The sequence below is a fragment of the Hypomesus transpacificus genome, chromosome 2 (genome assembly GCF_021917145.1).
Source record: "Hypomesus transpacificus isolate Combined female chromosome 2, fHypTra1, whole genome shotgun sequence".
NCBI classification, from domain to species: domain Eukaryota; kingdom Metazoa; phylum Chordata; class Actinopteri; order Osmeriformes; family Osmeridae; genus Hypomesus; species Hypomesus transpacificus.
In genome coordinates this window covers 16,301,981-16,314,394 of record NC_061061.1, presented here as the reverse complement: position 1 = coordinate 16,314,394, position 12,414 = coordinate 16,301,981, and the positions used below count along the sequence as shown (strand labels likewise).

Here is a 12,414-nt window from a genome sequence, read left to right as displayed (position 1 = left end):
CTAGAAGCTAAGCATGGGTGATTTAAGCTACACTACAGGGTCTGTACCTATAGCACTGCACAATACATCATCCTATTGGATTTTGCCCCCCCCCCCTTTCCCCACACCTTCTCGTTTGCTTATGCAAATGACAGTCTACAGCCCCCCTTCACCCCCATCCACCCACACGAACATAGCGTAGCATACCCCACACCACCCTGGTCTCCCCTTGCCCTCTCGTTAATGGGGGCTGTCGTAAGGGTCTAATTGTTATGAATTGGCTTGGGCCATAATTAGCCTTCTTGATTAGCCTTGCTTAATTGCTCAATTAAGAGGCACGGCACAATTGCCACGCGAAGCAAAACGCGTAGATCTCACGACAAGAGCTGCACTGCTGAGCGTACCTGCTGATGCAAACCGATCCCCCCTCGCTCTTAATGCTGATGTCAGTTTGTATCTGCTCTACTGTTCTTTTGCCTTCAAAACAGTGGTCCCCAACTCTGCGCCTGTTTCAAAACAACAATGGCACATTTAACACAAATGGTGGTATCGCTACATTTTTTTCTCTTGGGGGAGGAAGCGGGGTTCATTACACCCTCCCTCCCCCCTCCCTCCCTCCCCCCCCCTTCCCGCCCCTCCCTCCCTCCCACCCTCCCTCCCACCCCCCCCCCCTCTCCCCACCCCTCCCCCCTCCCTCCCACCCCCTCCCCTCTCCCCGCCCCTCCCCCCCCTTACCTGTGACACGAAATCCCTCCACCTCAGCCATATGGCAGTGTGTGTACCTCCTATTCTTTCTGACACCGTACTGTGTCGGGGGGTGCGGCGTCTGTGCAGCGCGACACCTCAGTGGGTGGCACAGGAAGCTGGCATGCTACAGGGTTGGTATCCCTAACGGGAGACACCTGAGGTCGTTTCCATGGAGACGTCCGTCATCTCCACCCCTCAGTGTCATCCTTCAGTGTTGCCAGAACGACTGACAGCCTCCGGGGCTGATTGACATGTGTAGATGTTTTTATTATGGTCTGTTGCTGACGGTAACCAGCTCCAACTCTGAAGGGATGTTGTCTTCCGTTCAGTGCTTGCAGTTTCGTTTGGTTTCCAACCAAGCATTCATTGATTAGAAAGGTGTGGGGGTAAACAAACTCAAGGCAAGTCAGCAGGATTCCGATCCTCTTAGACTGAAGTTATAGACACTGACTGTGAGCAAATAAAAAATGACTGACTTCAGTAAAAAAAAAAAACACGACAACATGGAGTTATAGTGGAGTGATATTAATCTTTTTTTTTTTCTTCCTCCCTCCCTCCATCCCTCATTTATTTTCTCCTTCTACATCCTCCCATCGCTTTCTAGATACTACTACAACAAACGCATTTTGCACAAGACCAAAGGGAAGCGTTTCACCTACAAGTTTAACTTCAGCAAGGTTGTCCTGGTCAACTACCCTCTGCTGGATATGGCCAGCTCACCCTTCCTCCTGACCCAGAACCACTTCAACGGTGGCTCGGCCGCGCCTGACTGCAGCCCTGTCACCCCTGAGGTAATCTGGGATGGAGGGAAGGAGGAACCAGGGGAGGGAGGATAAAGAAAAAAGAGATGAAGGTGCACAACAACCTTTTTTAGGTGTTATCCGATCAGCGGCCAGAAAGATCAGAGAGCCCAAGATGCTAAGATATGCCCAGATGCAGAGCATTCAAACGTGTAGACCACAGAGACACACAGAGAGAGAGAAAAAGAGAGAGAGAGAGAAAGAGAGAAAGAGAGAAAGAGAGAAAGAGAGAAAGAGAGAAAGAGAGAAAGGCAAGAGACGGACAGCTGAGAGAGCCAGAGATACATATGGCAACCACCTGTCCATCTTTAATGGTTTATTAGGGTTGATTTGAACCACAGATCCCATGCAGGGTAGCTGTAAAAATCCATTTAATACCAGCGAACATCGTACCTCTCATACTCCTGCTGTGTCTTCTTCTGTTCAGGGAGGATGAATTGTATTCAAAATATCTATCTTTTATTCAGCTTCTCTAATAGCTGCAGACTGCTGATGATAAAGTGGTTATCACTTATTATTTGCCCAGAGACATAGTTGAATTTTTATTGAAATAAATGCTACTGGACCACCGGAGGCGTTGCATGAATATACTGTAAATATTATGAAACAATAGAAACACTATTTTCTAGGGAGTCGACTGATCAAAATCTTGTAGTTGTGCAAGTACACGTTTTACTGATTCACAGTAGAATGATTGTTTTCACATTGCAATTGCTTTGCCAATGAACATTTTCCAATTCTTTTGTGGAAAAGAGTTTCACTTCAAACTCTTTTTTTAAAGGATACACTCCTCACTTGTCTTCAGTTCTTGAAGAAAGCGACCCGGCAAAGAAAGACAAGTGAAGGAGAAAGAGGAGAGACGGTTTTAACTTGTCCTTAAGACAAAAGAAGACATTATCCCCCTCTCACACATCCCTGTCTCGGGTGGTGTACTTGCCTGTCATCGACTGAAAATGAAAGAAAATAAAAGTCAAAGAGTGTGTCAGATTAGATCAATGCTCGGTCATTAATGCAGGTTTGTTAAGCAAGCCAGATTGTGCCGCTTGGATGTACAGTCTTGCCTTTCAAACTTGGAGCTGAGAGGTGACAGATATTATTGATCTCAGCCAGGCGAAAGAAAAAGGAACGAAATCCCTCCTCTTCTCCTTCGATTCCCCGCGACTTCACACTTTCGTTTGTTTTGCCCCTTTCTTCCCTGTGTTAAAAGTATAGCTGCAGACACATATGCAATCATGTACATCATCTCACACACACACACACACACACACACACACACACACACACACACACATGCAGCGGCTCATACAGATTCTTTACAGTCACACACACTCAAACACACACCTACTACTACACACACCCAAGCACACACATGCGCAGAGTATCCGCGTGTCTCCACTCGATCCTAACCTCACCATCATTATGTTGTTTACTCTCCTGATTTCTGATGGGGCTTTTTCCTTCTTTTGTCCCCTAACACTGCTTTGGCACTCCTTGCTTTACTCTCTGTCTGTCTGTCTGTCTGTCTGTCTGTCTGTCTGTCTGTCTCTCTCTCTCTCTCTCTCTCTCTCTCTCTCTCTCTCTCTCTCTCTCTCTCTCTCTCTCTTTCTATTTCTCTCTGTCTGTCTCTCTTTCTCTCTCTCTCTTTCTATTTCTGTCTGTCTCTCTCTCTCTCTTTCTATGTATCTCTGTCTGTCTGTCTGTCTGTCTGTCTGTCTGTCTGTCTGTCTGTCTGTCTGTCTGTCTCTCTCTCTCTCTCTCTCTCTCTCTCTCTCTCTCTCTCTCTCTCTCTCTCTCTCTCTCTCTCTCTCTCTCTCTCTCTCTCTCTCTCTCTCCCTCTCTCTCTCTTTATGTCTCTCTCTGTCTGTCTCTCTCTCTCTTTATGTCTCTCTCTCTTTATGTCTCTCTCTGTCTGTCTCTCTCTCTCTTTATGTCTCTCTCTCTTTATGTCTCTCTCTGTCTGTCTGTCTTTCTCTCTATCCTTTGTGCCCGTACGTTCTTAATCGCTAGCCCCCACTTGACTCTGTACTTTCCTTCCTCTGAGTCTTTGAGCCTCCACGTCCTCCTACCTCTCCGTACGCCACGCTCCCACGGCGCCTCTTTCATCCCGTCCTTGCTGCCACTGAACAGCCGTTTGCGTCAGACACTGCAGGGTGCCACACGGTGCCTTTGTTGATGACTTTCAGTAAAAGACGAGAGCGACGACGGGGTTAAATTAGGTCCTTTTTGGGGGGAGGGGGAACACACGTGAACTCTTCACGTTTACGTGTGTTCATCGTATTCTCATTCTCTCTTTCTTTTTCTCCATCTTTTCTCTCTCTCTCTCTCTCTCTCTCTCTCTCTCTCTCTCTCTCTCTCTCTTTCTCAGGCCTTGCAGTCCCTGTTCCCTCGTCTGCCAGAGTCAGCGAGGGGGACCTCCCTGTTTGAGCGAGGGGCCACAGCACCTGCCCCAGAGGGAGACAAACTGAGACTGGACGCTTTCCCCTTCCTTGGCTCAGGTGAGAGAGATGGTAGGAGAGGATGGGGGAATAAGAGAGGGCAAGAATGGAGAGGTTTCGAAGAGAAGAATATAAATGGATAAGAGGAGATGTTTACGGTAAAACAGGGAAAAGAATGGATGGGTGTATGACAAGATAACATAAATGTTGTAGATGTGAGACAGTGAAAAGATGACATGATGAGGAGCAAAAAAAAAGAGGAGAAGTGGAAGATAATGATTCAGGAAGGAGGAGTCTACTTTGAAAGGAAATCACAGGATGTATTTTTAGAGCATAACCATTTGCATTTGTCTTGACACAACTCCTTGAGTATACAGTGTGTGTGTGTGTGTGTGTGTGTGTGTGTGTGTGTACTTGTACACAATTGTGCCTTTGTTTGTCCGTCTGGATGCTCCGTATGTGCATTACACCTCCACTGCATCAGAATGTGTGTATCTACTCCACCGAGTGTGAGTTAGTTTGTGAACACACACTCCCCATCACACAACCTGCCCCCCCCTAACTTAGTTTGTCCTCAGGACGTATTTCCCCCTCCTTCTCTCCTCACCCTTCTCTCCCTCCCATGTGTCCCCCCTGTCCTAATCCCTTCCCAGGCAGGAAGGGCCTAATTGAGGGTGCAGGCTTTGGTTTGTGGCCTGTGGGCGCCCATTACTGTGTTTTCATAAGCAAGTGAGGCCTGCCTGACTAATTCAATATTCATGTGTCTGCCAGCTACTCCTGGCCCAGCACACAGAGACTCCACCATCAAATTAGCCCTGCATAGCAAATAACACAGCGAGAGAGCGAGAGAGAGAGAGAGAGCGAGAGAGAGACAGAGGGAGGGAGGGAGAGAGAGAGAGAGAGAGAGAGAGAGAGAGAGAGAGAGAGAGAGAGAGAGAGAGAGAGAGAGAGAGAGAGAGAGAGAGGTGGGGGTGAATCTCACAGTTTGCTGTCAGTTGGAAAGAAGTACAGCACTAGTGGGAAGGAATTCTTTTGTTTGTTCATTAAAATTGAATTTCAGTATCACCTCAGATTTATCCTATTTTTCTTTTTCTTTCTCCAAAGAAGTTGTGGAGCAAACCAGACTGTCAGTGTGATTTGTAGAAATTCATACATATTAATACAAAGTTAAATTTTTTTGCTCAGAACAAAATAATCCAGTTCATCTTCAACATTCTGATATACAGCTATATTCATAGCCATTTTATTACGATGGAATTCTCATTCCATTCCAGGTTTTGATGTAATGTGTTTGCCCGATAATTCTTTCCTGTGTGTTAATCACTGTTTTGAACGAGTGCAAAGTATCTTTAGCATGCATGAATGTACAATTACCTTTCGTAAAAAGCCAACTGTGCCTGACTTTGGCCCTCTGGCTGCTAATAAGAATTTCTAATAAGCGTTGGGCATAATTAGTGAACATTCTTGGAAGTGGTATGTCAGGAGACCTTTGGCCCTTATGAGAGCTAACTCCCCTCTCTGTGTTTCTTTTCTCTCCCAGGCGCCCCCTGTTATTCGAAACCCCCGTCCCTTCTGGGTCCTTACCCCCGCAACCCTCCGTTTGACTACCCCTGGGGCTTCAACCCTTACCTCCCCGGGGCTTTCTCCCTCAACAACTGCCCTAAACTGCCCCCCGGCTCCCTCTACCCCTCCCACTTCTACCACAACCCGCTGCAGAGCAGCCTGTCCCAGCTGCCTCACCCGTTTTCCTCCCTGCTGCCCCCAGGGGAGGCAGGTGGGGGAGAGAGGGGTGGCGGGGGGCAGACCGGGGCTACTAATGGCACGGCTGGTGGGCAACCTGCGAGACTATGCCTTCCACCTTACCCTGGCCTGTCACTGAGCCGGACGGACCGGGGGGACGGAGTCTCCGGGGGTGAGAGGGAAAGGGTTGAGGCCAGCACCCCTGGCACAGGGCTCGGCATGGGGCTGAGCCTAGGCCTGGGAGGGCTTGGAGGGCTTGGAGGGCTTGGAGGGCTGGGCCTGGGCCTGGGGGCCATGGCTGGAGGGAGACAGAGCCCATCAGAGTGCCGAAGCGGAGTGAAGCAAGACCCCGAGTCCGACTCGGATCTGGAGATTACAGACCTGAGCGACTGCAGCTCAGAGAACGAGATAGAGCCTGTATTCAGCATGTCCAAGGAGGCCATGCAGGCCGGCCGATCACAGATCCTGTTGGACAGGAAAAAGGGAGGTTCCCTGCCACCCCTCTCCTCCCTCCCTCCCCCGGTGTCCCCCCATCCCCTCAAAAGCCTGGTGCCCATCACTCCTCCGCCCCCTTCCCTCCCCCCGCCCCTCTCTCCCTCCATGGCTCTAGTTGACAGACACAGGGAGACAGAGACTCTCAAACTTATCCACAGCTAATGGATTCTGTTCCATGTCTCTCTCCTTTATGCTAACCCTGTCTCTCTCTATTTCTCTCCCTTCATCTGTTGATGCCACTGTTATGGTTTCGGTTCCTATATTTTCCATTTTTTAGTCGCTTCAATCTATCTCTGGTGTCTTTCCTTGTCAAGATCTCCTTCTCTTCCATTCTCTCTCTCTGTCTCTATCTCTCTGGTTTATCAAACCTCTGTGTTATGTGTTGACCTGTCAAACACAGCTGATTTTGTGCACTTGCCTGTTTTCCTGTAACTGGCAGTCTCTGTGTTCCGAATGTGTGTCACGCCTGCTCGACGATGTTCCTTGTGACTGTGCTCTTGACTTCCACTGTACACCAGACTCTATTAATTGTAGGTTTTACCGTGTTCTGAGGATGCAGAGAATGCAGTAAGGTGTTGCGTTACTAGACAACGTCAGTGCTTACAACAAACAAACAATTTACGTGACTAATGATTATCTCATGTTTTACTGTAACGATGATGATTCATTTTAATCTTTGAATTCTTTTACTAGCTCAGTTTTTCTTTTTCTTTTCCTGAAACGTTGTCAGTTACTGCCCCCTAGTGGTATGTTTAGTGGTTCTGTTGAGAAATTGGATGTCTGCTCAGAGAATGTAACCCACTTTTTTACCTTCTCCATTAACATTTGGCTTTATATTGTATATGGTTTCATTGTGTGTTTGTAAAGGGTCACTGTAATTTAGTTTATATGAACATTATGAAAGTACAGGTGTATCAGCACTGTTTTAGTAATTCTTCATATTCCTAAAGGACTCCGATAGAAAGAGAAAGAGAGAGAGATAGGCAAATTTAGAATTTGTATAAATATTTCAGTGTATATATTTTACTATGTATATTACATTTAATTATTATCAGTATTATAAGAGTAAGCTGTATTTGTGTGATTTAATTCAGTATTTTAAAAATGTGGGGAAATTGATCAGTATAGGTGTATTAAAGTAAAAAATACTAATGGTAGAATATCTGCACATTTGAAGATGTTTTTCCATGATGAAGACAGAGTTTACCTAAGGGATTGTCTCGTATTTTCTCAGCCCAAGTTAATTGTGCCCTTTGGTCATTTTTCAATAAGCCCTATGTGCGAGCCCTTTTGGGTTTAAAATATGCTGTTAGACTTATTTTTACAGTTAGCTTTCAACCGGTGTAACAGTACTAGTAATTAGTCAAATGTGAATAATATTGGGTTCTGCAGATCATTATTTCTAAAGTTAAACAACTTACATAATTTATTAAATAATTTTCAGTCAGCTTTTTTTTGTCCATGACATCAAAGCCAGGTTATGGGTTCAGCTTGTAGGAGTAAATGTTTGAAAAACAAAGATGCACTGTTTCCCAACCAAGGGCAAAAAAATAAAACAAATTCTCAAAGTCCTCCTTTACAGCACAGAGGGCAATACCCCAATGTACAGATTATGGTGGAGGTATATGATTAAGCGTGAAAGCACCGTTGTAAAGGCCATGTAAAGTTATGTCTGTTGAGTTTCCTGTTTCATCTTTGTACTGTGTTCACAAACACCCCTGTAAATACTATTTACTTTGTGTGTACACATTCAAAAAGACCATGCAGTGAATTTACGAGTCACTTTTCTGTTGTACAAAGGAAAAATGGAAAGTGCAAAAAAAGAAAGATTAATATCTTCAAAAGCAATAAACATTATTATGGACAGTGAGCTGATCCTAGCACTGTATGCTATTTATTACGAGAATGAATGGTCGTGATATTGAAATGCCATTGATGGAAATCAGAGAACTTCATATCGTTTCCTCGTGATGGCGGTCCAGGATACAGGCACTTTAAATGATCGGCTACATTTTGCATGACATAAGGAGGGTGGGGGGGTCAGTCTGACTTTAAAAGCAAACATTTGGCAATATTTTTCCGACATACATAGCCTATATGGGCTATTTACCCAACAATGTAATTGACAGGATAACTTGTGAAATTGTTATCAAGTGTTTTATTACTGCAGCCTCCCCCCTAATTAACCTTGATTAAAAAGTTTGAGATGAGAGTGCCGGTTTGGTTCAATCGATACGGTGCCAGGACCTCGACAACACGCCACATTTAGGTAGGCTTATTTTTGTCACATTTTGAACTTATTGCGATAATGGCAAAAAGCCATTTCAAAATAATAAATTGTCAAGGGGGCTAAGCCAAGACTGTTGCAAGGATGCCCATGTGCCCAACACCGTTGCACAATGTTGCACGTTTAACGACTGACTTTGCTTGTAGATGTGATCGCCTGGCATCTCAAACGGAATGATGCATTAATATCACATTGATGTTCAATCATAGCCCATCTATTTCTCATGAGCGGACGGTATATCGTGTAACACAGTGCGGAAACAGATCATTTTGAAGCATTCTTTCTTAACAGGAAGACAAGAGGTAGAAAAAAGTTGCTATTAAAACACAAATTGAAATCAAAGACACTGTTTGCTATTATAACTATGCACAAATATTATAATCACAACATATTTTCACACATTGCCCGTTATTTCCACATATAATTGGCTCGGGGAGTTAGTGCACTTGAAATTGTACTTCCGCGTACAATGTTTTTTTTACACTGACATACGGCAACTTTCGAACAGGAAACCTTATTATACATTTTTGCAAAAAAATCGCTGTGCTTTGAGGTGAGTTGTCTATGGTGTTCTCTAGTTTTTTCTTTAACATAAAGCATATGCATTGTGAGGTTATAGTTAGCTGACTTTAAAAGACGTTGGACTAATTTTGAGTTTCGAGTGAAATGGCTTCGCATGGAGCCAGCTCGACACCAGACAGCCAGTAAGCTAGCTAAAGGAATGTGTTGTGTTTGGCCACACTGTAAACGGGACATCTTATCGTTTTTCAACCAAAATCAGTTGTTCACAGTGAGCGAAACACATTATTTTACTACAATTTTTCGAACTTCCTGGAGTTTAAGATTTGAGGGGTAAGTGTTAATCGCTGAATTCTTCGTAAACGCGACAGTGTGCTGCTACAATGTAAGATTATATTTCCTTTATTCATGCAACAAACAGTATGTTGCAACTCAAGCCATGGCATAATCATTTGCGCCCACCGTTGTTAACTGTATCGTTTTAATGTGTTACATGGTCATAGGACTTTGACATAACGTACATTAAAATAATGTAACACTTTTTTCTGTAAACACCATGCTGGTAAACATTTCACAACTCAATGAAAACGGAGCATTCATTAGCGTTGTGTCAGGCTGTTGCAATAACGAGCATTATACACTAACGCTATTCCGATATGGGTTGAATTACATTGCAACCAGCCTAACTATCGTAAAGAGTGTACTTGTAAATGGTACACCTAAATACCATTTAATGGTCTAACATTTACTGGAAAGTCAATTAGTACACACAATTAGTAGTCACTTTAGTCCCTCCTTTCCTCTCTTTTCCCTATATTTCTGCTTTTTTTGCCATCTCCTCTTAACCCCCCCCCCCCCCCCCCCCCCCCCCCCCCAATACTTGATTAGGGGGCAGGGTAAACTCGAGAACTTAAATACATTTTTGCCCTTTATCTACAATACCATTCCATTTACTTATGCATTCAATCAAAACACAGATTTGAAGCATTGACTCGTACAGTAGACGTTAGAACACTGAAATGTGAACACAGTTAAGTCAGTGATCTATTCAATGCTCAAATGGCCAGTCAAATTTAATTAATTCAATGGTTCTTATGGTTTGTTGCTACTGTTTTATTTTTACATTCTTTACTGTCAGGTCGAGGCCTTTACGAGCTGGTTGATCCAATCTTGCTGTGTGGCAGTTGAATGTGATGTACCCAGATGCTTAACCCTACGGCTCCGTGTGAATCAGGCCCTGCCACTTCCTGTCTGTTAGAACAACACATCTTATCTTCACCACCCTTTCCCTCTCTCGCACACTCTCTCTCTTTCCTCTTTCTATCTGTCTTTTTTTTCTTTCTTCTACCTTTTCTCCTACAAGTGCAAACCTGTCTAGAGTCGAAAAGGCCTGCCCTGTCTTTCTTTCAAAGGAATATTAACAATTTAATTTGCCTCTGTCTTTGTCATGCTATCATTCAGGAAATACAAGAGTCTTAGGTCTTCAGATGCTGGCAATCTTAGTTTTTGCTTTGCAGAGCTACGGAGCTCTAGGTAAATGTGGCAACAATAATAGTGTAACAACGGTAGCATGCACGTATGATAAGAATAGTGACGGCAGTACAGTCCCAGGGGGGCAACAAGGCAAGGTTACAAACGTTAGGGAGTCAGATGGCTGAGCGGTGAGGGAGTCGGACTAGTAATCAGAAGGTTGCCGGATCGATTCCCCGCCAAGCCAAATGACGTTGTGTCCTTGGGCAAGGCACTTCACCCTACTTGCCTCGGGGGGAATGTCCCTGTACTTACTGTAAGTCGCTCTGGATAAGAGCGTCTGCTAAATGACTAAATGTAAATGTATTCTATATATTCACATTCTCCCAGCCATATAACATCTCCAATACTATTGGAGATGATATTGTACAATAAATAAATAAATAAATGTTAGGGGTCGGGTGTTCCTGTTTGAAGGTAGCTATGGAAGCTGACATATTTTCTCAGCTGTGAGCTTCTCTCTGTGTGTTTGTGTGACACTTGTGTGTGTGTGTTAGTCCTTTGTGTATTTATCTGGCGTGAAGTTTCAGAAACCGTTGACCGTTCTTGACCTAAATTGACGTGAGTGTGTGCACTAGCAGTTGCTTTGTTGAATTAAATTGCATTAAAGTCGAGGATTCAGGCAGTTACTGCCATTCTCATAAAAAATGAGTTGGGAAATCATATGGGATAAAAAGGTAATTTTAGCCTTTAGTTCATGACACATGTTGCCTCAATTTCAGCAGACTTCTCTGCCTTCGCCTGGCCGGCAAAATGCCAATGGTGTTCCACCCAGAGTGTGGAACAGATGGAACATGGTACACGTGTGCACATAGGCGACATCCCTTAGTCATGAATGACCCATTCACCAGGAAGGGATGCTTTGTATACGTGTGTGTATATATGTGTGTGTATACGTGTGTGTGTGTGTGTCTGCACACAAGTGTTGTTAGTAGAAGGGTTGAATGCTCTGCCAGTGTAGTCGAACTTCAGGCCTCGTTTACACCCTCAGGCACCCAAAAAGGTATGGAAATGAGAAAAGAAAAAAGTTCTGTCCGAGTGTGAGTCAGACAGCCAGCAGCAAGGAGAGAAGGCGCTCTTTCATTTTGGGGTGGAAAAAACGAAGAGTGGGCTCCAAAGACTGTTTACTCTTGAGAAAGGGGAGTGGGGGGGAAGGGATAAGACGGAAGAGAACCTGCCGGTTACGAGGGGCGGGATGAGAATAGGGGGTTAACACGCACACTTACACACACGTCATGACACAGAAACCAGACACAAGGTTAGTCGGAGGGTGTGTCGACAGTGCCGAGAGGTAGAACAGGGTGCTGGTGTAAGCCTAGAGCGAGAGGTGGGGCGTAGACACAGGAACCTGTAGGTTAGCCTGCGGACGTGCAGGCCAGGCCTCTGTAGCTCCACACGGTCCCAGATGAGGATCTCCATGCAGTAGCAGATCGATGTAACGACTTAGTGAATTTAGTAGCAACGTTGTTATTATTCAAGTTTGAAATGGATATCATATGATAAATATCGAGGCTATTCTTTAGTGATGGCCGTACACTGAGGAATGAGGCTAGAAGGTCTAGATTCTTTATCTCTTGCTTGGTCTGAAAATTCATTCCGTGTGTGTGTGTGTTGGCTTGGCAACGTGGTGTTCAGAACCAGCCCAGATTCTGAAAATCTCCCTCCAGCATATTTCAGATGGGCATAGCAGCTTTATGTCCTGCAATCCTTGAGTCATCAGTTGCCAAAAGAGCGAGCCGAAGCCTAAAACACACCGCACAGGCAGACAGACGTGACCTACACCTACTTTGGAATGAATTAGAGTGTTTCTCCTCGACCCCAAGGACTAATCAAAGGGCTCTGTGTTGAGCCGACAGTTACCCTTTCAGTCTGCAAATGACAC

At 44.8% G+C, this 12,414-nt stretch overlaps 2 protein-coding genes across 6 annotated transcripts in view; both read left to right on the top strand.

Moving 5' to 3' along the window:
* The window catches only part of erfl1 (Ets2 repressor factor like 1), a 67,107-nt gene extending 60,749 nt beyond the window's left edge, over positions 1-6,358 (top strand). Inside the window, exons 3-5 of the mRNA XM_047040401.1 lie at positions 1,331-1,517; positions 3,892-4,021; positions 5,502-6,358. Of these exons, the coding sequence (XP_046896357.1) occupies positions 1,331-1,517; positions 3,892-4,021; positions 5,502-6,358 (1,174 nt within the window). The remainder of the gene's footprint in view (positions 1-1,330; positions 1,518-3,891; positions 4,022-5,501) is intronic.
* A 2,401-nt stretch (positions 6,359-8,759) lies between these two features.
* arhgef1b (Rho guanine nucleotide exchange factor (GEF) 1b) overlaps positions 8,760-12,414 on the top strand; it is a 29,870-nt gene continuing 26,215 nt past the window's right edge. For 2 of the 5 annotated variants that reach the window (XM_047040260.1, XM_047040226.1), the window contains exon 1: positions 8,760-9,036. The gene's annotated coding sequence lies outside the window, so the exon portion shown is untranslated. Of the gene's footprint in view, positions 9,037-9,264; positions 9,336-12,414 lie in introns of all 5 variants that reach the window. The other 3 variants (XM_047040269.1, XM_047040251.1, XM_047040234.1) reach the window with 2 other exon arrangements.